Genomic DNA, 26,267 nt, shown 5'->3' with positions numbered 1-26,267 from the left:
CAAAGAGAACTCAAAGCCTGTAAGTCCCTTGTCAGTCTTATCGCTAACAGGGACAAACATATTGGAGGGGTGTCTACTTCCCCAAATCCGAAGGACCTAAATACCAAGGCTGCATTCCCAACAAAAAACACATTCCTCAATGTTCCTCAGCCTGCACTATGCGTGACAGATGTAGCTATCCAGCACTTTTGCTGGCACAAAAACTCTGAGTCTAGGCCACTGTATAAAGGTCAATAGCCTTTCCTCCTTAACCCACGGCAATAACAAGTTGTCTAGCTTGTGTTGAGGAATCTAGGCCGACCTTTCCACCCCATTAATTGAACTGCCGGAGTTTTAAAAAAAGCTAGGAGACAAATCTGTATAATGAGAGATGAGGCTAGGAGAGACAAACATATTTTTTTCCTTCGATACCAAATGCTCTTCCCTGAGACCAGTCGTATTTTATTGGGTATGCTTTTGCAACCAACCGCCACCTTCATTTGAATCGTTTTACACCGAAGACGGCAGGAAATCTAACACATGAAATGTGTATGATATGAAAAAAATGTGTTATGTTTCTTGCAACCCTCAGTGCTGGTTTCCAAAAGCTTCTCTTAAAAATGAGATGGGAAGTAAAGCCAGCAGTAGACTGGATTTCTCTCACACCGACAGAGCGCCGTGGGAGATGCTTAAGACCCAAAATATATTCTACACTTAAAATCTTACCCAAGATTAAGATGAGATTAAGATACATCCATGCTGATAGGAACAGAAATATGTCTACAGTATTTAAGACATTATGAATTTGAGCGAAGCGGTCATTTTTTCTAACCATGTACCTCTAACTGCCAACATCACCAACACTGGATGCAGTAGGCCTACTTATCCTGACGAAACACGCTCAGAGATATAGTTAAACAGCATAGAATAGTATATTTAAAAAATGCTGGAGGTATAGGCCTATCTACTAGAGTCCAGAGATTGCAGCGAATCGCAAACCGAATATAGCATATTTGTGTCACAGGCTTTAATTTGAAAAATAAAAACAGTGGCTGCTTGAATCTCATTTAAATGGGTAATTACGTCCGAGACTCGGCGTCGCTAGCAGGGCTTAACACGGTGCGCAATGATGTCCCTCCTTCCCCGGCAATAAACATCATCCCTCTCTTTCCCTTTCCCCTCTCTCTCTCTGTCCTTTTCACTCACTCACATTTATTTTTGGTGGTTTCGTTCTTGCCTTCTTCCCTCATGTACTGTATGCCCCTACTACCTTCAGTCCAGGCCCAAAGTAATATACTTCAGTCCAGGCCCAAAGTCATAGCTTTCAGTCCAGGCCCAAACTCATACCTTCAGTCCAGGCTCAAACTCATACCTTCAGTCCAGGCCCAAACTCATACCTTCAGTCCAGGCCCAAAGTTATAGCTTCAGTCCAGGCCCAAACTCATACCTTCAGTCCAAGCCCAAACTCATAGCTTCAGTCCAGGCCCAAACTCATACCTTCAGTCCAGGCCCAAAGTCATAGCTTCAGTCCAGGCCCAAAGTAATATACTTCAGTCCAGGCCCAAAGTCATAGCTTCAGTCCAGGCCCAAACTCATACCTTCAGTCCAGGCCCAAAATCATACCTTCAGTCCAGGCCCAAAGTCATTTCCTTCAGTCCAGGCCCAAAGTCATATCCTTCAGTCCAGGCCCAAAGTAATATCCTTCAGTCCAGGCCCAAACTCATATCCTTCAGTCCAGGCTCAAACTCATACCTTCAGTCCAGGCCCAAACTCATACCTTCAGTCCAGGCCCAAAGTTATAGTTTCAGTCCAGGCCCAAACTCATACCTACAGTCCAAGCCCAAAGTCATAGCTTCAGTCCAGGCCCAAACTCATACCTTCAGTCCAGGCCCAAAGTTATAGTTTCAGTCCAGGCCCAAACTCATACCTACAGTCCAAGCCCAAAGTCATAGCTTCAGTCCAGGCCCAAACTCATGCCTTCAGTCCAGGCCCAAAGTCATAGCTTCAGTCCAGGCCCAAAGACATACCTTTAGTCCAGGCCCAATATCATAGCTCCAGTCCAGGCCCAAAGCCATTATCTCCTTATTGCCTTTCTGGGATCTATGGAAGCTAGTTTACGTGTTTAATGTATGACTTGTAATGCGCTGATGCCATTGTGAAACTCATTAAGTTTGCGCACAAAATGTGTTTTGCCATCTGTAATGGATCATGGCTTGGCTCACAGTAAGTATAAGTCAAGCTATAATTGAGTAATATATGTAATATGGATTTATAATTGAGGTTGTTGTTTTTCATCTGCTAGTCATGAGTGCTGGATGATGTATTGAAAAAGTGAGAAAGTAATTCAATAGGTGAATTGCATCTTGGGATGGGTGGTAAAATATATCATTATATTAGTGTGATATGATATGTTAGAATATGTGGACCACTACAAACATCTACACTCCAAAGTTAAATCCAAAATTGGCTTCCTATTTCGCAACAAAGCATTTTTCACTCATGCTGCCAAACATACCCTTGTAAAACTGACCATCTTACCGATCCTCGACTTCGGCGATGTCATTTACAAAATAGCCTCCAAAAACCTACTCAACAAATTGGATGCAGTCTATCACAGTGCCATCCGTTTTGTCACCAAAGCCCCATATACTACCCACCACTGCGACCTGTACGCTCTCATTGGCTGACTCTCGCTTCATACTCGTCGCCAAACCCACTGGCTCCATGTCATCTACAAGACCCTGCTAGGTAAAGTCCCGCCTTATCTCTGCTCGCTGGTCACCATAGCTGCACCCACCCATAGCACACGTTCCAGCAGGTATATCTCACTTGTCACCCCCAAAGCCAATTCCTGCTTTGGTCGCCTCTCCTTCCAGTTCTCTGCTGCCAATGACTGAAACGAACTACACAAATCTCTGAAACTGGAAACACTTATCTCCCTCACTAGCTTTAAGCACCAGCTGTCAGAGCAGCTCACAGATCACTGCACCTGTACATAGCCCATCTATAAATAGCCCAAACAACTACCTCTTCCCCTACTGTTTTATTTATTTATTTTGCTCTATGGCACCCCAGTATTTCCACTTTGCACACTCATCTACTGTCAAATCTACCATTCCAGTGTTTTAATTCCTATATTGTATTTACTTCGCCACCATGGCCTATTTATTGCCGTTACCTCCATTATCTCACCTCATTTGCTCACATTGTATATATACAGTGCCTTGCGAAATTATTCGGCCCCCTTGAACTTTGCGACCTTTTGCCACATTTCAGGCTTCAAACATAAAGATATAAAACTGTATTTTTTTGTGAAGAATCAACAACAAGTGGGACACAATCATGAAGTGGAACGACATTTATTGGATATTTCAAACTTTTTTAACAAATCAAAAACTGAAAAATTGGGCGTGCAAAATTATTCAGCCCCCAGTGAGGATCTCTGAATGATCCAATGTTGACCTAAATGACTATTGATGATAAATACAATCCACCTGTGTGTAATCAAGTCTCCGTATAAATGCACCTGCACTGTGATAGTCTCAGAGGTCCGTTAAAAGCGCAGAGAGCATCATGAAGAACAAGGAACACACCAGGCAGGTCCGAGATACTGTTGTGAAGAAGTTTAAAGCCGGATTTGGATACAAAAAGATTTCCCAAGCTTTAAACATCCCAAGGAGCACTGTGCAAGCGATAATATTGAAATGGAAGGAGTATCAAACCACTGCAAATCTACCAAGACCTGGCCGTCCCTCTAAACTTTCAGCTCATACAAGGAGAAGACTGATCAGAGATGCAGCCAAGAGGCCCATGATCACTCTGGATGAACTGCAGAGATCTACAGCTGAGGTGGGAGACTCTGTCCATAGGACAGCAATCAGTCGTATATTGCACAGATCTGGCCTTTATGGAAGAGTGGCAAGAAGAAAGCCATTTCTTAAAGATATCCATAAAAAGTGTCATTTAAAGTTTGCCACAAGCCACCTGGGAGACACACCAAACATGTGGAAGAAGGTGCTCTGGTCAGATGAAACCAAAATTGAACTTTTTGGCAACAATGCAAAACGTTATGTTTGGCTTAAAAGCAACACAGCTCATCACCCTGAACACACCATCCCCACTGTCAAACATGGTGGTGGCAGCATCATGGTTTGGGCCTGCTTTTCTTCAGCAGGGACAGGGAAGATGGTTAAAATTGATGGGAAGATGGATGGAGCCAAATACAGGACCATTCTGGAAGAAAACCTGATGGAGTCTGCAAAAGACCTGAGACTGGGACGGAGATGTCTTCCAACAAGACAATGATCCAAAACATAAAGCAAAATCTACAATGGAATGGTTAAAAAATCAACATATCCAGGTGTTAGAATGGCCAAGTCAAAGTCCAGACCTGAATCCAATCGAGAATCTGTGGAAAGAACTGAAAACTGCTGTTCACAAATGCTCTCCATCCAACCTCACTGAGCTCGAGCTGTTTTGCAAGGAGGAATGGGAAAGAAATTCAGTCTCTCGATGTGCAAAACTGATAGAGACATACCCCAAGCGACTTACAGCTGTAATCCCAGCAAAAGGTGGCGCTACAAAGTATTAACTTAAGGGGGCTGAATAATTTAGCACGCCCAATTTTTCAGTTTTTGATTTGTTCAAAAAGTTTGAAATATCCAATAAATGTCGTTCCTCTTCATGATTGTGTCCCACTTGTTGTTGATTCTTCACAAAGAAATACAGTTTTATATCTTTATGTTTGAAGCCTGAAATGTGGCAAAAGGTCGCAAAGTTCAAGGGGGCCGAATACTTTCGCAAGGCACTGTACTTATTTTTCTACTGGATTATTGACTGTATGTTTGTTTTACTGCATGTGTAACTAACTCTGTGTTGTTATATGTGTCGAACTGCTTTGCTTTATCTTGGCCAGGTCGCAGTTGTAAATGAGAACTTGCCTACCTGGTTAAATAAAGGTGAAATAAATGTAAATGATTTTGTTTTAGACAGGGGTTTGGGTACAAGAACATAGTATTAATTTATTAACATCACATGGCAAGGACACTTGTGTAGCACGCCTGTTGTTAAATTACTGTGCTTTAACCCACTAAGGGTATTCATGTGCTTTCCTTTCAACATTCTAATTTTAAAGCTAGACTCGGTTTTCAAAGCACAGTTAGTGCTTACCTTTTAATACCGTCTACCATATAATATTTAATGTTCGGACCGCCATTGCTTCTAGGCGAAATGTGCACATGCAAAAAAATAAGCATTCTGGTGAATGACTACAGTATTTCCACATGTTCAGGTGTAATCCACCATTTGGAGCTGCAAACCTGGACTGGATGTTTCATTTAGCACACAGAATTCCTTCTGAACCAACATTAAGAAAGACATTTTACATTTACATTTACATTTAAGTCATTTAGCAGACGCTCTTATCCAGAGCGACTTACAAATTGGTGCATTCACCTTATGACATCCAGTGGGACAGTCACTTAACAATAGTGCATCTAAAACTTAGGGGGGGTGGGGTAGAGGGATTACTTAACCTATCCTATATACACGTCTCGAATGTTCAGAAAGTTAAGCTTACGTAGCAAGAATCTTATTGACTAAAATGATTAAAATGATACAATACTGCTGAAGTAGGCTAGCTGGCAGTGGCTGCGTTGTTGACTTTGTAGGCTAGCTGGCAGTGGCTGCGTTGTTGACACTACACTAATCAAGTCGTTCCGTTGAGTATAATAGTTTATACAGTGCTGCTATTCGGGGGCTAGCTGGCTAGCTAGCAGTGTTGATTACGTTACGTTGCGTTAAAAGAACGACAATAGCTGGCTAGCTAACCTAGAAAATCGCTCTAGACTACACAATTATCTTTGATACACAGACGGCTATGTAGCTAGCTATGTAGCTAGCTACGATCAAACAAATCAAACCGTTGTGCTGTAAAGAAATGAAATGAAAAATGTGATACTACCTGTGGAGCGAAGCGGAATGCGACCGGGTTGTTGAGTGCGGAAGTTCTATTCAGTAGACGTTGGCTAGCTGTTGGCTAGCTAGCAGAGTCTCCTACGTTAAGGACGACAAATAGCTGGCTAGCTAACCTCGGTAAATTAAGATAATCACTCTAAGACTACACGCTCTAAACTACACAATTATCTTGGATACGAAGACAGCAAAGACAACTATGTAGCTAGCTAACACTACACTAATCAAGTCGTTCAGTTGAGTGTAATAGTTTCTACAGTGCTGCTATTCGGTAGACGGTGGACGTTTGCTAGCTGGCTAGCTGCTGGGCAGATAGCAGTGTAGACTATGTTAGGACGACGAAATACGAAGTTGCAATAGAAGTGCTGACTGTTTCACTTTGTTGTCCTCTTTCTTTTCCTTTTTCTTCTGTCCTTCTTTTGTCCTTATTTAGTCTTCCTTTCTTCTGTTAACTAGATATTTTTTGTTGTTATTCTTTGTAAGCTAGCTAGCTTCTTACAGGAGAGTCCCTAGCAACTGCTTAGCAACAAGTAAACAATTCTGCTAGCAATTCAACTAGCTAAGATAACTGTACAATTTTATGAAAAATAGTTAATTTTTCAAAAGCCCGTCTTTTTTGGTTTGTTCCTGGTTTTGTCTTCTATTGAGTCTTGCAGTTTTCTCTTGATTTTTTCGATGTACTTCACTCTAAAAAAACATTTAAATCTCAATATATACAGGAGCTCATTTTTCAGCAGCTGCTCAATTTAGAACTCCATTTTCATTTCATTTTCATCTTCATTTTCATTCTCTCCTGCTGTACAGTTTCATATGGGTTATATTCTGAACAAATGATTTCTCTCCTGCTGTACAGTTTCATATGGGTTATATTCTGAACAAATGATTTCTCTCCTGCTGTACAGTTTCATATGGGTTATATTCTGAACAAATGATTTCTCTCCTGCTGTACAGTTTCATATGGGTTATATTCTGAACAAATGATTTCTCTCCTGCTGTACAGTTTCATATGGGTTATATTCTGAACAAATGATTTCTCTCCTGCTGTACAGTTTCATATGGGTTATATTCAAACAAATGATGGGGCTTTCAGTATAATAACGTTATCTGTACTTTACAATAGAATTACATTTCCTCTCTCTCCCCTTTCCTCCTTCCTTTCCTCATTATTCCAGGCGTTGCTCCCTGTACAGTGTCCCTGGTACCGATTCGCAGAGTGCTGCTCAGCCATCACACATGGTAGTAGGCAGGCTATAGTGACATGCGTATGTCAGGCTCTGTCACTCATGTATGTTTTAACACCTCAGCTGTTGCCTGTATGCACCGATCTTGACAAGAGGGCAGCGGCCTGGGGCTTGATTAGGCTGCCATTGGCTCTTATTGTGACATATTTACTGTACCTCCTCAACATAGGAAGGAATGAATCGTGTTTAAGGGCCAAGGCTATATATACACTGAACTGGCATTGGCTTGTCAGTCACGATAACCTTTCCACACTATCATGTTGACCTGAAGCGTACTGTGCTGTCTTGGATATTGTCTTTTCACATTGTCCTTTGCAGCAAGGTGCCAGGAACTATGGTGGGATGCATAACCAGGCCAGCCCAGTACAGCTCAGCTTGGCTAGACCGTAGTGTGAAAAGGGTCTATATCTATGAGCAAAAGCATCTCATAGGATAATGTTACTCGTGCATTGAGGCTCCAGTGCAACCCATTTCAGAGTTCATCACAGCACAATTTCAGTCAACGGAAATGAAATGGCCCGACATGACCATTGGCTGACACATAGAAATGACTGCATGAATGTTGAAATATTTGCTTGGTTCTTTGACTAACTAACTGACTGTCAGACTGACTGATGCTTTATTTGTCTTGACATAAAATTACACTCAAAGAGTAAGAAATTTCCAAATCCTCGGCTCACTCACAAATCTAACCTTTCTTGCTATAATTCCCACGCTCATCTGCCAGTTACTCAATCAGGGGCTTCAGATAAGACGCTTCACTCTCTTGCATTCCTCTGAAGAGGAGACATTAAACCACGCAAAGCTTTGCCTAAACTCCTTCAACAGATAAAACACACACACACACACTAACATTGCAACATTTCAAGTTCAAGTAGTCAAGGATCCGTCAGTTTCCAATCTGTAAAATCTTTGTTTCATTTTTCCACTACCTGATTAGTCTGTTTTCTCCTTCCCGCGCTTTGAGAAGTCTCTTATTGAATGTGTTTAAATGCCTCAGCAGAGCTTTCTCCTGGATCTTCTCCTCAGCACAAAGCCCCTTGCCGAGACAGCATGCTGTGACCTTCACTTTATTGTGTACGGGATGCAGAGATGATTAATTGGATTAGGTTGATGAAATTGAGAGAAATACAAAAGCCCTAGTCGGGTGCCTCGATGGGAATCTTCGAAAATATCAAATTCTGTAATTCGCAACATATTAGCCCGTCATACTGCATGTGTTCTCACATGTATTGGTTGGTGGCTTAAAGAGGAAGGCGACCAGATTAGAAGTGACAGATATTTTTCTCAGAAAAGGGAAAGTGAGATGGAGGGAGGGGTTAGATAGTCAGATTACAATGGAAGATCAGATACTAAATGTGGAGCGGCTTGAGTTTGTGTTGAGCCACTCAAACCAGACCCAACACTCTAGTAAGAGGCAAGGCAATGTGCTTGGAATTCCTCTATTGTTCTCTTCGGGAATGTAATTATATTTTATATGGCAAAGATGCAGTCTTTGTCTATGTCTCAAATGGCACCCTACCCTATTCCCTTTATAGTGCACTACTTCTGACTAAAACTAAAAGTTAGCATTTGCTGGTGTGCAGCAAATTTCCTGCAACAACAGGGTGATCAAATTAAGATCCCACATATGTATATAGGGAATAGAGTGCCCTTTAGGATACAGCCTATATGATTCAGGGAGACATGATGACAGCACATTAGAAGACAGGAAGAGGGGGGATAGAAGATGGAAGGTGATTGGCAGGCACAGCAGATGTGTACTATGTGTTGACAGCATGACATCTACTTTGCATTCTCAATATGACACGTTTGAATGTGTTCTGTGCATATTGTCCTGATGTGAAAGAGATTGGGTGGGGGGGCGGGATGATGTGTAAGCATGCGGAATATGGAACCCAGTACCACTCCCCATCGCCTCTCTTGAAACAATATTAAAATGTAGACTATATCTAGCTATCTCACAAAACAGTTAGCGATTAGCATATTGCTGTAGCTAGCTACCTTGGTTTTGTTTACAGCATGGAGTTCCTTGACTGTGAGAGGAACAAATTCAAGACACAGACAGAGAAATGCCTTTTGTTGTGCCCAACAAAAAAAAGCCAAATTGAACTGTACTGCATATGCCATACTGTATGCATACAATAGCTACTTATGTGGTCCTCTAACAAGTAACAGAATGGAAGCATCTGGAAGCGGATTTACCTCAATTAGCACTCAATTAGCATCAATTTGTTAATTGTAGCACTGAACTAATTGGACAAGATGGCGCCGACAGAAATGGTTGCCTCGCTCGAGTCCGTTTTTATGTATTATTTCTTACATTGTTACCCCAGGAAATCTTAAGTCTTATTACATACAGCCAGGAAGAACTATTGGATATAAGAACGACATCAACTTACCAACATTACGACCAGGAATACGGCTTTCCCGAAGCGGATCCTCTGTTTGGACCACCACCCAGGACAATGGATCTAATCCCAGAAGCCAACCCAAAGAGAGTCATCAGAGATTGTAACATTCTCTGTTTCACGGAAACATGGCTTTCTCGTGATATGTTGTCCAAATCGGTTCAGCCATCGGGCTTCTCCATGTATCGCGCCGACCGAGATAAACACCTCTCTGGGAAAAGTTAAGGTAGGGGGTGTATGCTTCATGATTAACGACTCATGGTGTAATCATAACAACATACAGGAACCCAAGTCTTCTGCTCATCCGATCTAGAAATCCTTACAAGCAAATCCTGAGGCTGCATTTATTGTAGCTGGGGATTTTAACAAAGCACATTTGAGAACAAGGCTACCTAAATTCTATCAGCATATTGATTGCATTACGCGTGGGGAAATACACTTGATCACTGATCAACTTCCGCGATGGATACAAAGCCCTCCCCCTCCCTCCCTTCGGCAAATCTGACCACGATGCCATCTTGCTCTTACCGTCTTACAGGCAGAAACTCAAAATGGATGTACCAGTGACTAGAAACATTCAACGCTGGGTTTAACAATCAAAATCCACATTTCAAGATTGTTTCGATCACGAGGACTGGGATGTGTTCTGGTCAGCCTCTGAGAACAACATCGATCTATCCATGGACTCGGTGAGTGAGTTTATAAGGAAGTGCATTGGAGATGTTGTACCAACTGTGACTATTAAAACCTACCCTAACCAGAAACCATGGATGGATGGCGGCCTTCGCACAAAACTGAAAGCACGAACCACCGCATTTAACCATGAAAAGACGTCTGGGAATATGGCTGAATATAAACAGTGTAGTTATTCCCTCCGCAAAGCAATCAAACAAGCAAAATGCCAGTACATGGTCAAAGTGGAGTCGCAACTCAACGGCTCAGACACAAGACGTCTACAGAGTCTACAGGAAATCACGGACTATAATAATAAAACCAGCCACGTTACGGACACCAACGTCACGCTTCCAGACAAACTAAACACATACTTTGCCCGCTTTGAGGATAATACAGTGCCACCGTCGCGGCCCGATAACAAGGTCTGCCCCCCCCACCCCCCTTCTCCGTGGGTGATGTGAGTAAAACATTTAAACATTTTAACCCTCGCTAGGCTGCTGGCCCAGAAGGCAACGCTAATTGAACTAAATGACTATCACCCCATAGCACTCACTTCTGTCTTCATGAAGTGCTTTGAGAGGCTAGTCAACGATCATATTACCTCCACCTTAACGGCCACCCTAGACACACTTTAGTTTGCATACCACCCCAACAGGTTTACAGACAATGCAATCGCCATCACACTGGACACTGCCCTACCCCATCTGGACAAAAGGAATAGCTATGTAAGACTACAGCATTCAACACCTTAGTACCCTCCAAGCTTAGTACCCTTGGTACCCTTCAAGCTGGAGGCCCTGGGTCTCAATCCCGCCCTATACAATTGGGTCCTGGACTTTCTGATGGGCCACCCCCCAGGTGGTGAAGGTAGGAAACAACATCTCCACTTCGCTGACGCTCAACACTGAGGCCCACAAGGTTGCATGCTCAGCCCCGTCCTGTACTCCCTGTTCACCCACGACTGCGTGGCAATGCACACATCCAACTCAATTATCAAGTTTGCAGACTACACAACAATAGTGGACTTGATTACCAACAACGACTAGACAGCCTACAGGTAGGAGGTGAGGGCACTCGGAGTGTGGTGTCAGGAAAACGACCTCTCACTCAACATCAACAAAACAAAGGAGATTATTGTGGACTTCAGGAAACAGCAGAGGGAGCAGCCTCCTATTCACATCGAAGGGACAGCAGTGGAAAAGGTGTAAAGTTTTAAGTTCCTCAGCTTACACATCACAGACAAACTGAATTGGTCCACACACACAGACAGTGTGGTGAACAACCAGCTGAGCCACTGCCTGTTCACACCGCTACTGTATCATCCAGAAGGCGAGGTCAGTACAGGTGCAGCAAAGCTGCGACCGAGAGATTGAAAAACAGCTTCTATCTCAAGGCCATCAGACTGCTAAACAGCCACCACTAATTCAGAGAGGCTGCTGCCTACATTGAGACCCAATCACTGGTTAATTTAATAAATGGATCACTAGTAGGTCCTTCTGTAGCTCAGTTGGTAGAGCATGGCGCTTGTAACGCCAGGATAGTGGGTTCGATCCCCGGGACCACCCATACGTAGAATGTATGCACACATGACTGTAAGTCGCTTTGGATAAAAGCGTCTGCTAAATGCCATATATTATTATTATTATTATTATTATAAACAATGCCACTTTAATAATGTTTACATATCTTACATATCATATGTAAATACTGTATTTTATACCATCTACTGCACCTTGCCTATGCCGCTCAGGCCATCACTCATCCATGTATTTATATGTACATATTCACATTCATCCCTTTAGATTTGTGTGTATTAGGTAGTTGTTGGAATTATTTGATCGCTACACTCGCATTAACATCTGCTAACCATGTGTATGTGACCTATAACATTTGACTAAATTTGATTTAAAAAACGATAGAACTCGAGAATAATGGTCTTCTTACAGTTTCTCCACAGAAAGTCTAACACTAGAGTTAAAAGACTGCCTCCCTTTTTTCCATTTCATTGAACACCATAATGAAACCCAATAACAATTTTATAAAATTCAATCTCTTTCCCGCATAAAGATAAGCATAAACTGAATCAATACCCAAGATAGGTTATTTTCTTTCTGCTATATTCATTTTATGGAAACACAGGTGGAGGAAAAATCAAGTCACAGGAATACACATTACCAATTCAAAAACACATTATAGCCAAAGGCCATTGCTTACTGTCTAATTGTCTCTCTCCACCAACTGATCTGGTATAATTAAGACATGGCAGAAGGCTCTATTCTCCAGTGACTTCTAGTCTTTTTATCTGCAACCACAACCACAGGCAGGTCAACCAAACATCTCTCAGCTGCTGCTGCTACTTCTCAACATTGGACAGGGGTTCCACTGGGATGTCTATTGGAGCTGCATGTGTCTCGGGAGAGGGAATACTGTACACACAATGCAATTGCAGGTAGATCGTCTTTGGGGAAGCGTTGCCACTGTTTTATTGGCCAACTACTGTATACTATGCACCAGTCTGCTGCTATGTGTAGTCTACCTTTGTCTCCTTGCTGGAACAGCTGATGGTAGTAGTAGTTTATTTTATGCTCCTCTTTCCACTGGTATTTATCTGGTGTTTTATTGGAAATTCTGTGGTAACAATGGGTGTAATTAATTCCTGTTGGTGATTACCTGGTACCAATGGTGCCCAGTGGTTATTTTTTAGTGAATCCCTGAAAACAAACAAGTGATACTGTACATAGGTGCTTCCTGCCTAACTACCTGCCTAACTACTATGTTCTTTCTCACGAAATACCTGGTCAGTGAAGTACTACTAAAAAGCTCTCTCTGTCTGAAGTAGAATACTACAACCACTGTAGCAGACCTGATACATGTACTGGGTGTTGATGAGACCCAGCTACACCAACAAGCCAAATCCAATAACAATAATGAATCGCCTAAAATCAAATCCTCATTATTATACATGAAGTATTTTACTCTCCTCTTTTCTATTCTTCTTCTTTATTCTCCTCTTATTCAAATCCTAATAGTATAATTCCATGAGGCTCGGCCTAGGCTTCATACAGTAGGTTGGAAATGAAACCAGTAAAACAGTGGTTGACTCACAAATGATTATGACGGCGCCCTGGCGCCAAGGTGATGACAAATGTTTTTGGGGCGAAGCAAAAGCCTCACTAATCACAACAGTGCTCTAGTGTCCTAGCTAGACCTCGGGGAAATGTGGACTTGTGGAGTCAAGTGGGTTTCAAGCCCGGGCTTGCTCACCGTGACAGAGCTACAGATGTATTATCTTCATTTTGTTACTGAGAATTTTCCTGCACCGCAGATGCGCTTCATGATTTACATCCATTCAGTCAAAACCTGCACTAACACACGTTGATATTAACAGTATTGCACTTTATTGTAGCCTCATTTTGGCCGGCTAATAGCCTATCTGCTGATCAAGCAACATTATGAATTAAACATTCAAATCCTCGTGCTGCAGGATAATTTTTCTCCTATAATACTAATCAAATTAAGATCCTACAGCTGTATTTTCGTTAATTTTACAGATGCACTGTCTGTTTACACTCTACATAAATGGCTATGTAATTGCACTTGACAACAGTTTTTGTAATTTAACAGCAATGTGTGGTTACGGAGTTACTGTCTTTTCTAAATGTCAGAGTGGAGAAGAAATATTTGGAGATAGCTGCAGCCTGCTTGAGGGGGAGAATTCACACACATACATGAACATACTCTCTCTCTCTCTCTCTCTCTCTCTCTCTCTCTCTCTCTCTCTCTCTCTCTCTCTCTCTCTCTCTCTCTCTCTCTCTCTCTCTCTCTCTCTCTCTCTCTCTCTCACACTCCCTCCTTCCCTCTCTTCCATCGACTAGCTATCAGCACCTCCTCTCTCCATCAGTCCACAGGAAATATGCATGGGGCCGCAGTCAAAGAGATGTTTGTCAACGTCATGTGGAACGCGGAGCTGCGACGATGCTTGCATGTTAAGCAGCCCCTCTGCCTTAATCAAGCCAATCACAGGCGCTAGGAAAATGAGAAAATGCGGTAGGGCCCAGACACCTGGCATTAAGACACTCTCCCTCCTTCCCTCCATCCCTCTCCCTCCTTTCCTTCATCCAGCCACCCCCTAACTCAGCCCTATCAGACACCTCCAAGCTTTGCATATGAGATCATCAGATTCGATCTGCGGCCCTATTTGTCTCCCCCTCCCCCTCTCCCTCTCTCCTCTTTTCATGAACCGAAACAAAGAAAGGCCTCCCTAATCCCGCGGCTAAGGTGCTTTTTTATTGGATGCTTAAGCCGCCAAGACAGGCTACTACGCCTGGGTTTAACAACTGCTCAGGAATTCCTTTGTGCCGGCTGGACTATCCTTGTGTTTTGCTCATGGAGAGGGTTGTGACCTGAATGCTACCTGTGGGTACATAAAGGCCTGGACACAGCATAGCGTCATGCACTCGTTCCCTTCTACTAACGCTTGACTGTACAGTTCCACGGGATGGATCTACACCCTTTCTTAGTTTCTTTCTTGCTTTCTTTGTCTCTCTCTCTCTCTCCCCCTGTCCCCTCTCCCTCTCTCTCCCTCCCTTTTGCTTTCTTCTGAATCTCTACGGCAATACAATCAACCCCTATGCATGGTGGGGTGACTATAGCTATATAATAGCAAGCTGCGCGGAGTGCAGAGCTGCAACCTTGGCCTTCACTGCATGGCGATTGGGCAGTTCGCACATCGAGCAATGATTATTCTTTGTGGTGGTGGAGCTGATAACCTGGATCAATGTGTCTGGCACTCTGTAAAAAAAATCAAGATACTTCAACTAAATATTATTAAGTAACTGTTTCCACAGCCTTTTTATTGTTTACTCAACTTTTCTGTCAAATTGTTACCTGAACTTTTTGTTTACCTAAACTTAGCACCAACATGAGAAAACATAGGCAAAAAGTGATGTGTTTGCTCCAGTTGGTTCATATGTTCATTCAACTGTCATGTGTGCTCCCTCTCTGGCCTCTAGGTCACCAGGCTGCTCGTTATGGCGCACACCTGTCACCATCGTTACGCGCACTTGCGCGTTATCATACTCATCTGGACTCCATCACCTCCTTGATTACCTTCCCTATTTATGTCACTCCCTTTGGTTCCTTCCCCAGGTGTCATTGTTTCTGTTTCCTGTCTGTGCATTGGTCGTTATTATTTGGTTATCTTACCTAAAAAAAGGCTGTGGAACTAGTTACACACACATACAATGTTTTCAACTTGTTAAGCAAAGACAGCATAATACATTTACTGAATTTTTCTCTGAGCGTTTTCTCAAGTTGGAACTAAGTTCGTTAACACTTGGATCGAAAAGTTAAGTAAACAAAAAGGCTATGGAACCAGTTACTTAATAATAATTAGTTGAAACAAATAAACCTCTGAAAGGCCTTGATCTATTTCTCAAATGTATCTGTCTGACCAGACTCCGTATAGAATATCTGTTATGTTTCTGGAACATATGAGCTTATGATTGGCCCTGAAGGTGTGGCTCAATCTGTTGACAAAACATCCACGGTAAATGTGACCATTCATTCACTTTAGACTTCTTCACAGATCTAAAAAGATCGAAATGAACCTGGGTCTTTCCCACCCCGAACAGATACATAAATGATCTTTGTTAAATATAGAGTCCTGTTTCGCACAGACCTGAGGACAATTACACCCGTTCCGTACAGATCTGGTCGGATCCAGACCCGGTCCGATCCGAGTGATAGAAGCAGCAGAAAGGTCATTTTTTTAAGCTACTTTATTAAATGTAGTAGAGAGTGGCGGGGGAGGGGCCGTACTGTGAGAGAGCGACACAGGGAACAGGGAGGAGGGAGGGAGATACAAGAGACAGCAACCAACCAAGCTGACTCGCTCTGTAGTTGACTAATAGCTGCCAAAGCTAGGTTATTTATCATGCAATATGATTACGTCGTGCCTGTCTTGACTGCATCAAACCGTGAGAACCTAGTTAAGATAATGTTAGCTAGCTAGGCTAATTCAGGCTGCAGTGGATGTGCTTCTCATCCTACAGTTACAAATAACAACTCCACCCAGAATATTAAGCAGCAGCCTAACTGTTGTCTCTTGTTCGTTGTAGCCTATCCTTGTCCTTTAACTTTTAATTCCACGATTTTAATTCCATCTTCCACTGAATAGATATCTCCTAACTTTTGCCACACATGGAGGCTCTATGACTGTAGACTATTGCTGCTTTGATGACTTATGATTGGCCAACAATAGCAACAATCTACACACGCCATGCTCCACTCTCTTGAAAAGCAAGAGCAGCAGCACACATTTTAAAATATCTCTACCTCTCTACTGCAGCAGTCGCATTCTAATTTGTACCGGCCCTTCCGGACAAGGCAGGGTATTCGAGTACAGGTGGATCCGTGAAGACCTCTAATTGACATTCACCAGGTGAATCCACAGTGACTATACTCCCTACAAAGACTATATTATAACCCACAGCGACTATACACCCTACAAAGACTATATTATAACCCACAGCGACTATACACCCTACAAAGACTATATTATAATCCACAGCGACTATACACCCTACAAATACTATTTTATAACCCACAGTGACTACACTCCCTACAAAGACTATATTATAATCCACAGCGACTATACACCCTACAAATACTATTTTATAACCCACAGTGACTACACTCCCTACAAAGACTATATTATAATCCACAGCGACTATACACCCTACAAATACTATTTTATAACCCACAGTGACTACACTCCCTACAAAGACTATATTATAATCCACAGCGACTATACACCCTACAAATACTATTTTATAATCCACAGCGACTATACACCCTACAAATACTATTTTATAACCCACAGTGACTACACTCCCTACAAAGACTATATTATAACCCACAGTGACTATACATCCTTCAAAGACTATATTGTAACACACAACAACAATACACCCATTGGATGCTGAAGCACTACGCAGTCATGACAATGAGTAGTGAGTCTGAGAGTTGACTGGGCCCATCTTAACCATCACTCTCCTATGTTCCCGTCTTAACCATCAATCTTCCCTGTCCTGTACACCCACCCCCTGTCCCCCTCTCCCCCAGGGCATTGGCACAGATTGGCACAACAGCAACACGCTGCAGGGACAGATCAGATCAGAGCGAACTAAGCGTGGTCTCACCTCTGGCAGCGGCATGCCGTTGATGATGAGGTCAGGCTGCTGGGGACCCTGCCCGCTGGCGAAGGGATGCTGCTGATAGCCACCGTGGTTGGGCGCGGCATTGCGCGAGTTCTGGTTCTCCACGTTGAGGAAGGTGCTCTCGGAGCGCCTGCAGCCCAGCGGCAGGCTCTGCTGGTGGTAGTCGAAGTAGTTGAGCGAGGAGGTGAGAGACGAGCAACTCACCACGTTCATCTTGTCCGTCTCCTCCACGTCGCGGGGCACGAGGCGGATGTCGTTCTTGCTCAGCTTCTTCTTGCTCGACTTCTTCTGGCTGCCATACGAGTACTCCGCCACCCTGCGCAAGTAGAAGAAACTGAACAGACTCAATAAAGCAGTGCTCTGTTGTACCCGCCCACAGGCACACGTCGTTCGGCCAGAGGCCCCCTGCTCAGCCATGCCAGAGTGCTGACCGAAGTGTGCCGTGGTGGTGGCAAGTACATTGGTAAGCATCCGGGGTAGCGAGACAGAGGAGCCACGCTCAAGTGACCCCCCCACCGCCCCTCCACCCAAGCCTGACCGCCTTCCCCGGGCCACCAATGGAGCCGTCATCCCTCATTTGTTTTTATTTGCATGCTCGGCACAGTTGACATGTCACAAACAACAAGCACACACAATGCAAACATGCCAAACCACAAAAGCACACAAGGCAACAACAAAAGACGATACTGAAGATCACCAACCAGAATCTGCCATCATATTAAAGCCTCACTGCTAATTCACTTTTTTCTTTCATTATCAAGCGAGGCCCACTGGCGATATGGAGTGCAGGAGCACTGTAAATTCAAATTCATTTCGAGCCTAGTCTCTGTGGCTGTTCCCTGACTTGAGCAGAGCATTTTGATTCTAATCAGCCCAAATGAGAAAGCCGGAGATTCTTTATGGAAAGGATGCTGCTGATGCTCGGGTCCATTCTCCATCCAGGCTTGCAAATTCTTATGAGGGGAAGCTGTGTTTTAAGCAGCTTGTGCTCTGAACCCTTGAATCCCTCCTGACCCGGGCCTTGCCTCTGAGTTTTAATGTGTCAAACATTTGCATGGACTCCCACTCTCCAAAGGTATATTTTTAGCCCTGGTTGGAAATAGTATTTACTCTTGTTTCTAGCCTGCATCTAATAACACTTGAGACTCTGGCTGCATATGAGGCCCTGGCTGAAATGCCCTAGGAAGATTCCCCATCCTTAGTATTAACTGGATGGGTTTTCCTTTTCATGTATGATGAAGTCTGGGTCTGTCTGCTCTTCCATGCCTTCATTCTAGCAAAGAAAATGGTAATAGCAGCCTTCGAATGTTTCTTTTTCAGGATATCTCAAAACTGTTATTTTTTTCACTCTCTATCTCTCTTTCTCTCTCAATCTTTGGAGTCTAAGTAGGGGAGAGAAGAGACTGAGGGTAAAAAAAAGAGTGCACTGTTCTGTCATTGTTCTCTTTAGTGCTTCCGGGCCCAAAATCAGAAAATGGACAGGAGAATCAAAGAGAATGAGCAATAAATTGCAGATAAGCACTGCTCAGGTTTGAGGTGGTAGCTAACTACTGAGAGCACTGAAAATCTATACTGATTACAGTACCCAGCAGGAAAATGATTTTTATGCCACAAGACAGGATTTTTAAAGAGGAAGGTTAGGTGGTGTTGGTCAGATATTATTTGATTTACCTTAGTTGTTTGTTTGAATGGTTGGTTGGTTTCTTGTGGTTTTTTTTATTAGAGAAATAGTGCATTGTGGGTCACATCCGAATCTGAAAGCATGTTGAGAAATGTACTAGGCTATATTTGTCAATATGACAATGACAGCCATCAAATCATATAAAATGCCCTAAAACCCATATAAATTGTCTTAATAACATAACTTATGTCGAGTCTTTTGCATAGTTCTCTAAGAGCATTGGCTTTTCAGAAAACAGATGTTTTTATTCTAATGTCGTTAAATTAGTCTGTGGGCTGTTGTGTTGACAACAATGTCACTTTGAAACTATACTGAACAAAATATAAATGCAACATGTAAAGTGTTGGTCCCATTTTTCATGAGCTGAAATAAAATATAAAAAAAATGTCCATATGCACAAAAAGGGTATTTGTCCCAAATGTCCCAAACAAATTTGTTTACATCCATGTTAGTGAGGATTTCTCCTTTGCCAAGATAATCCATCCACCTGACAGAAGCTGATTAAACAGCATGATCATTACACAGGTGCACCTTGTGCTGGGGACAATAAAAGGCCACTCTAAAATGTGCAGTTTTATCACACAACACAATGCCAGAAATGTCTCAAGTTTTGAGGGAGTGCGCAATTGGCATGCTGACTGCAGGAATGTCCACTAGAGCTATTGCCAGAGAATGATCATTTCTCTACCATAAGCAGCCTCCAACGTTTTTTTAGAGAATTTGGCAGTACGTCCAACCGGCCTCACAACCGCAGATCACGTGTAACCACTGCAGCCCAGGACTTCCACATCGGGCTTCTTCCCCTTGTCTGAGACCAGCCACCCAGACAGCTGATGAAACTGAGGAGTATTTATGTCTGTAATAAAGCCCTATTGTTGGGAAAAACTCATTCAGAAAAAAACTAATTCTCCCCAGTGGGTGGCCTTTGCCCAATGCTGCGCCCATACCCAGACATGTGAAATCCAAAGATCCTGGCCTAATGATTTTATTTAAATTGACTGATTTCCTTATTCAAAATGTAACTCAGTAAAATTGTTGCAATTGTTGCACGTTGCGTTTATATTTTTGGTCAGTAGAAGCTATGTATCTTAACAAGTGAGGCCTTAGAGGTGCTATACTACATACTTAGAATACTGAATGTAAAGATGCTCTCCTACTAGGTGAAACCCTCATCAAATCTACATCTCTAAAGAATATGGATTGGAGAAACCTGATGTGGATATCTCACCAACCATCACATGATATTGCAAATACATGACTGCTTTATATTTCACATCAATAGGTGATCAATATTAACCATTATCTATGGGTATGTGAAAAGTTTCATTTCAGAATGCAATATATACATTTTCAGAAATATTGGTACATAAATGTTTATTCTTTAAAGAACTTATGAAAGAGATTCTTTAAAGAGATTCTTTAAATAAATAGATTGGTGTGTTTGTTCACTATCTAATCATGGCATGGGGTTGTTGAATGAGAAACATATATTTGTTTGAAATCTAACACTTTAAACAAATAATCATGTTTTTTTGCAAAACACTATATATCCGCCTCACTCTCTGGGAAATTAGTGGTACTGCTAAGTTTTACACAGTCAAATAGAACAAATTGCCTTTTTTTATAAAGAACTGTACAAATGATACATTTGTGACAATATATGTAAATAATATATTTAGTAAAAAATAATCAATTCAGTAATATGAGATCTGTATGTAAAACATTTACAAGTAACATTTGTTTTAAATTTAGCAGATGCTCTTATCCAGAGTGACATACAGTTAGTACATTAATCTTAATATAGCTACAGTAGTTGAGACTAATATACAGGATGCAAACGTTCTATTCCAGCTAAACAATGGATATATAGCGTTTTGCACAAGTGTATTTTTTAAACATTTGAATACAGATCTAAAATCTATGAATTACAAATCTGAGAGTAGTAATATTTTAAACACATATGAAGGTACCCATAGGCAATCATTTCTGATGAAAAAACACGTGAAAAATTGGTGGATATAGTGTTTTGAAAATAAACTGTTCTGTGTGCCTGTGAAGGTCCACACTTTAAAAAAAGAGATCTGTCTGGACACCTCATGTAGTTCTTTAAGTGCATAAAGGAGAAGAAACTCAATGTTTCAAAAAAAGAGTAACTGCCACACAATGGCATTCTTAGGCTACATGTTTCATGGATCTCAACCCAACATTTTGTTCAATAGAGCTTCATCCACTGGGACTTACTGAGAGATGTATATTTGCTCTACTTTATGGAGGAATCATACAGGGTCAGCCAATTGCCACATGTATGAAATGGCCTGACATAGCAGCACATCAACAAGAATGATGTTGAGTGTAAAATATGAACTATGATAATAGCTTCAGGTTAAATTGACAAATTCACAGTACCAGTCAAAAGTTTTGGACACACCAACTCATTCCAGGGTTTTTCTTTATTTTGACTATTTTATACATCGTAGAATATTAGTGAAGACATAAAAACTATAAAATAAACATATAGAATCGCAGAGTGAAGGAAAAACAGTCAAAAAGTGTTCAGCGTATGTGGGAACTCCTTCAAGACTGTTGGAAAAGCATTCCAGGTGAAGCTGGTTAAGAGAATACCAAGAGTGTGATAAGCTGTCATCAAGGCAAATAGTTTTGATGTCTTCACTATTATTTCTACAATGTAGAAAATAGTAAAAAATAAAGAAAAACACTTGAATGAGTAGGTGTGTCCAAACTTTTGACTGGTAATGTATATATTTTATATATTTTAAGTGGTAATGCACAAGGAAAGTGAGAGCTGATGCTATACAGATTGATGACAAAAAACATAATTTTATTATGACAGATCAAGATAATAATGTGCTTCCCTTCTGAGGCATAGTCATACACGGAGTAGAGGCCTAGATGGTTCAAAGCTGCATTACTTAGTAGTTTTAGTATAATAGTAGATCCCACTTGATTAGCATTACTTTTTTTTAAATTCTGTATTATTATTAACACTATTATTACCATTATCGTTATTACTATGTCATCATTCTTGCAGAATCGTAGGCCATGTTGTCTTCTTTAGAACATCCATTTAAACCTTTGGGAATAGAATGCACTAGAAATTCAATAGCCGTAAAATTCAGCTAATTGTCCTCACCTAGCAATATTTTAGTCCTAGTTAATTGTACGTGTTGAAAAATGAAGTAAGGCAACAGCGCCTGGTCTAGGAGTCCATTGGCCATTTTTTCTTATCAGTTATGGGCACCTGCATTCCTTAGTGCCGCCTAACATCTGGGGCCCTCAACATGCACTAGAAATACAGCTACGTGCACTCACGACTAGCCTGAACAACACACACACACGGAGGAACCAACGCAAGGGCGCGCATATCGCCAGCACAAACACACGCGCGCACCACTGAATGGTCAATAAAATATGTACATGTAGGCCCATGAGAATAAGAAAATAGGTACTTGGCTATAACCATGACTGACTGAAACACCAAAGTAATGAGATGCGTATGAAGAGCTGTTTTCAGTACCTGCAGTTGTACGTTCGGATCTCCTTGTTATCCCTTTTGCACTTGACTGCCACAAAAATCATAGTGACAAACAGGATCGCTGCAATAGAGCCCAAGGCAATGATGAAAATCAATGACAGGTTTACTGGTCCAATAGATTCCTGGGCGTTCAGGTCTGGTGAGAGGTAGACAACAATGTATGCAGAGGCCGACAAGGACGGTTTCCCGTGGTCGCGTGCCACCACTGTGATCTCGTAGGTCGACTTGACCTGCTCCCCGAACATCTTGGTGGACCGCACCTCTCCATTCACCTGGTCTATCTCAAAGAAAGGCCTGTCTCCCTCCGAAATGGTATAGGTCAGCCTTCCATTCTCCCCCTCGTCGTAGTCGTCGGCCTTGACTTGGGTCACCAGGTAACCCACCCCTGCGTTCCTTGGAATGGATACTTCCGCGGTGCCATTTACCAGGGGTGGAGTAGTCATAACAGGTGTATTGTCATTCACATCCAAAACGACAATGCGCACCGTCGCGTTACTGGATAAGGACGGATTCCCTTGGTCCCTGGCCAAAACTTTGAAGTCAAAAGTCCTAGTGTACTCATGGTCGAATGATCTCATGGAGTAAATACGTCCTGAAGGATTTATACTGACATATGTGTTTACGTCCATGTGTTTAATCTCACTGGGAACGATGGTGTATGAAACGGTGCCATTCATGCCCAAATCGGGATCTACAGCAGACACTGCCAGCAAACATGAGCCGGGCAGGTTATTTTCTAGGACCATCTCTTGGTAATGGGGTTTTAGGAAGTGGGGGGGGTTATCATTTTCATCTGTGACTTTCACTACAAACGACTTAGTGGCACGTAAAGGGGGGGTGCCACTGTCCTCTGCTTGGATAGTTAGATTGTATGTGTCCCTCTGTTCTCTGTCTAGCCTGCCATCGACAAGGATGGTTGAGAAGCTCTCGTATTCCTGGAGCCTGAAAGGGACGTTGCCTTGTAGTCTACACTGCACCTTGCCATTCGCGCCAGCGTCCTTATCTGAGACCCTTACTAATGCAATAACGTATCCACGTGGCGCGTTCTCACTAACTTCAATCAGCTCTGTATTCACCGACAATAAACTAATGACAGGTGGGTTATCATTTGCATCCATCACATTGACCGTGACTTTACAATGAGCCGGAATAGAATTTGGACCTAAATCTTTGGCTTGGACATCAATCTCGTAAATATGGGTTGCTTCATAATCCAACGGGCCATTTACAGTGATTATACCGGTTCTAGGGTCGATTTTAAATACATCTCTAGTTTTCTCGGTGACGTAACTGTTAAACGAGTATACAACCTCACCATTAGTTCCCTCGTCAGGATCCGTTGCATTCAAATCAATTACAAGTGTATTAATAGGAGAATTCTCCATCACATTCACTGTATACACAGGCTGGTCAAAAACGGGATTATTATCATTCGAATCCATTACTTTAATATTGAGCTGAACTGCGCCAATCTTTGGGGGGTCTCCGCCGTCTTCTGCACTGATTTCGTATGAGTAGTGAGACTGGGTCTCCCTATCTAACGATTTTTGCACTACGAGTTCGGCAATCTTGGATCCGTCCCCCCTAGTCTTAATCTCCAACCCGAAGAGCTCATTCGGGGTGATCGAATATGATTGCACACCGAAAATCCCAGAGTCCGGATCGCTTGCCCCCTCTAGGGGAAACCTGGTACCAGGGGAGGCATTCTCTGAGATTTCAATGTCAATGTGGTTTGTGGGGAATCTGGGCGCATTATCGTTCAAATCCACAATTTCAACTTTAATTACACAGATCTCCATGGAGTTTGACATCACCTCCAGAGAGACAGTGCACTTTGACGTCTGTCGGCAAGCCACATCTCGGTCTATTTTCTGATGTGTGAGGAGAAGTCCAGCAGGGCTGAGTTCCACCCATCGCGGCTCTGAATTTGAGATGACCCGCAAGTACGGCGCACGCGGTGCAATAGCAAATCCTTGAGTTTGTGCGTCCTTTGTCACGTTTCCAATGATATACCCAGCCTTCTGCTCCTCGTTTATCGAGTATTTCAAATTGATAACAGAATCAGACCCAGTCCAGCATAAAAGGACTATCCAAAGAATTTGCATAAAATCCATGTCCTTGGCGTACATTGTACCTGTTGATTTTTCCTTTGATTTAATTGGGACCTCGTACGATCACGCACAGCTATACATGTCAGAGATAACTGGCAAAATGTTCCAGTTAGCGAATCTCATCGAAAAGTTATCCATGGAATAGGTTTCGATAACATAAAAGGCTATCTGGTATCCTATCTGGTATACATGTGACTTGATTATATGGTCTTAAGTCCATCTACCTCATTGTACTCTTCTGAGAGAAACCACATTCTCCAATCTGCTGCAACGCGTGAGATCTTGAGGATAGATATTAGAAAACATTCTGAATGGTCTCAGAACACTGTTGGTCTCAGAAGAACAGATACATCTGCGCTGTTTGTATCAAGCTACAACTATAGGAACGTCTGGCAAGATAAACCGACCATTTCGATACAGGCTGGAAAACAATGCAAATAATGAATTTAAAAATCAAAAGGGAGGAAAATTCTAATGAACAGGTTTACCCCCAAAAATAATGTTCACTGAAGATTAAATTATTGGCTAAAAATGATCCAGTTCAATTCTTCCCAGCATCATGATTGCGATTCAACAACCATAAGGATAATTGTAGACACACTGAATTTTACGCATACGTCCACAAATGCATATGAATGATTTGTTCAAGTTGTAATGACTTTTCCGTTGTAATGACTTTTCCTCTTCAATGGGCAATTATATCACACCACATATCCGATGGAAACGTAAAAAAGGAATCCGCATTGAGAAAATCCGTGAATAGCCAAAGTCCAGTCATCGAATGTAGACCAATGATGCTGTTGACAAAACGAATCTTGTGGGCCTAATGCTATGAGTGAAGACCACGGTTACCTTTTAATTTCCAGGCGAGCCGATAAGAGGTTTCACTCTCTCTCTCTCTCTCTCTCTCTCTGTCAAAGTCTTTTATCTTTCTTTTGCTAATTCGTTTCCTCCAATCTCACACATGAATACATCGAACACGTCCCGGGGAGATATGGTCAATATCAAATCCAGTGTAAAAATATAGAGGCAAACACATGATGTTATACCGTCACGATAAAAAGCAGTTCGTTTCAAGCATGCAGCAGAGCCAATTGCATGAAAAATATCCAGCACCACTCGTTGTCAGTAGTCTACTAGTTCACCCCAATACGCGCTCCGGCTCCGCTCGCATCAATGCTGCACACTGCCGAATGCACAGCTCAGCGCTGAGCGCTAATTCTCCGGACCAGGACCAGCAATCCCCTCAACCAATCAGAGGTTACACAGGAGGGTTGGATTTGCTGGTTGGTGGGGAAATATACAGCAATGAAAACTCCGCCAGCTACCTGCACACTTGTTCAACTGTGGAAAGGGTTAAGTAGTGTAAATACATGTATTTATTTATTACTCGATGTGTATCATGTAGTTAATGTAGTCGGAC

General features: G+C 42.3%; 1 protein-coding gene across 7 annotated transcripts in view; it reads right to left on the bottom strand.

Annotated features, from left to right (window-relative positions):
* The window catches only part of LOC124019384 (protocadherin-19-like), a 91,435-nt gene extending 65,417 nt beyond the window's left edge, over positions 1-26,018 (bottom strand). For 2 of the 7 annotated variants that reach the window (XM_046334696.1, XM_046334697.1), the window contains exons 1-2: positions 22,716-26,018; positions 17,482-17,833 (exon numbers count right to left, since the gene is read on the bottom strand). In XM_046334696.1, the coding sequence (XP_046190652.1) occupies positions 17,482-17,833; positions 22,716-24,862 (2,499 nt within the window). In that variant the 5' untranslated portion in view covers positions 24,863-26,018. The remainder of the gene's footprint in view (positions 1-17,481; positions 17,834-22,715) is intronic. The other 5 variants (XM_046334698.1, XM_046334699.1, XM_046334701.1 and 2 more) reach the window with 3 other exon arrangements.
* Between the last annotated feature and the right edge of the window lie 249 nt (positions 26,019-26,267).

This window comes from Oncorhynchus gorbuscha, unplaced genomic scaffold, assembly GCF_021184085.1.
Source record: "Oncorhynchus gorbuscha isolate QuinsamMale2020 ecotype Even-year unplaced genomic scaffold, OgorEven_v1.0 Un_scaffold_876, whole genome shotgun sequence".
Classification (NCBI taxonomy): Eukaryota; Metazoa; Chordata; class Actinopteri; order Salmoniformes; family Salmonidae; genus Oncorhynchus; species Oncorhynchus gorbuscha.
Note: the sequence above shows the minus strand (reverse complement) of the source record. Positions and strands in the feature narration are given on the sequence as shown.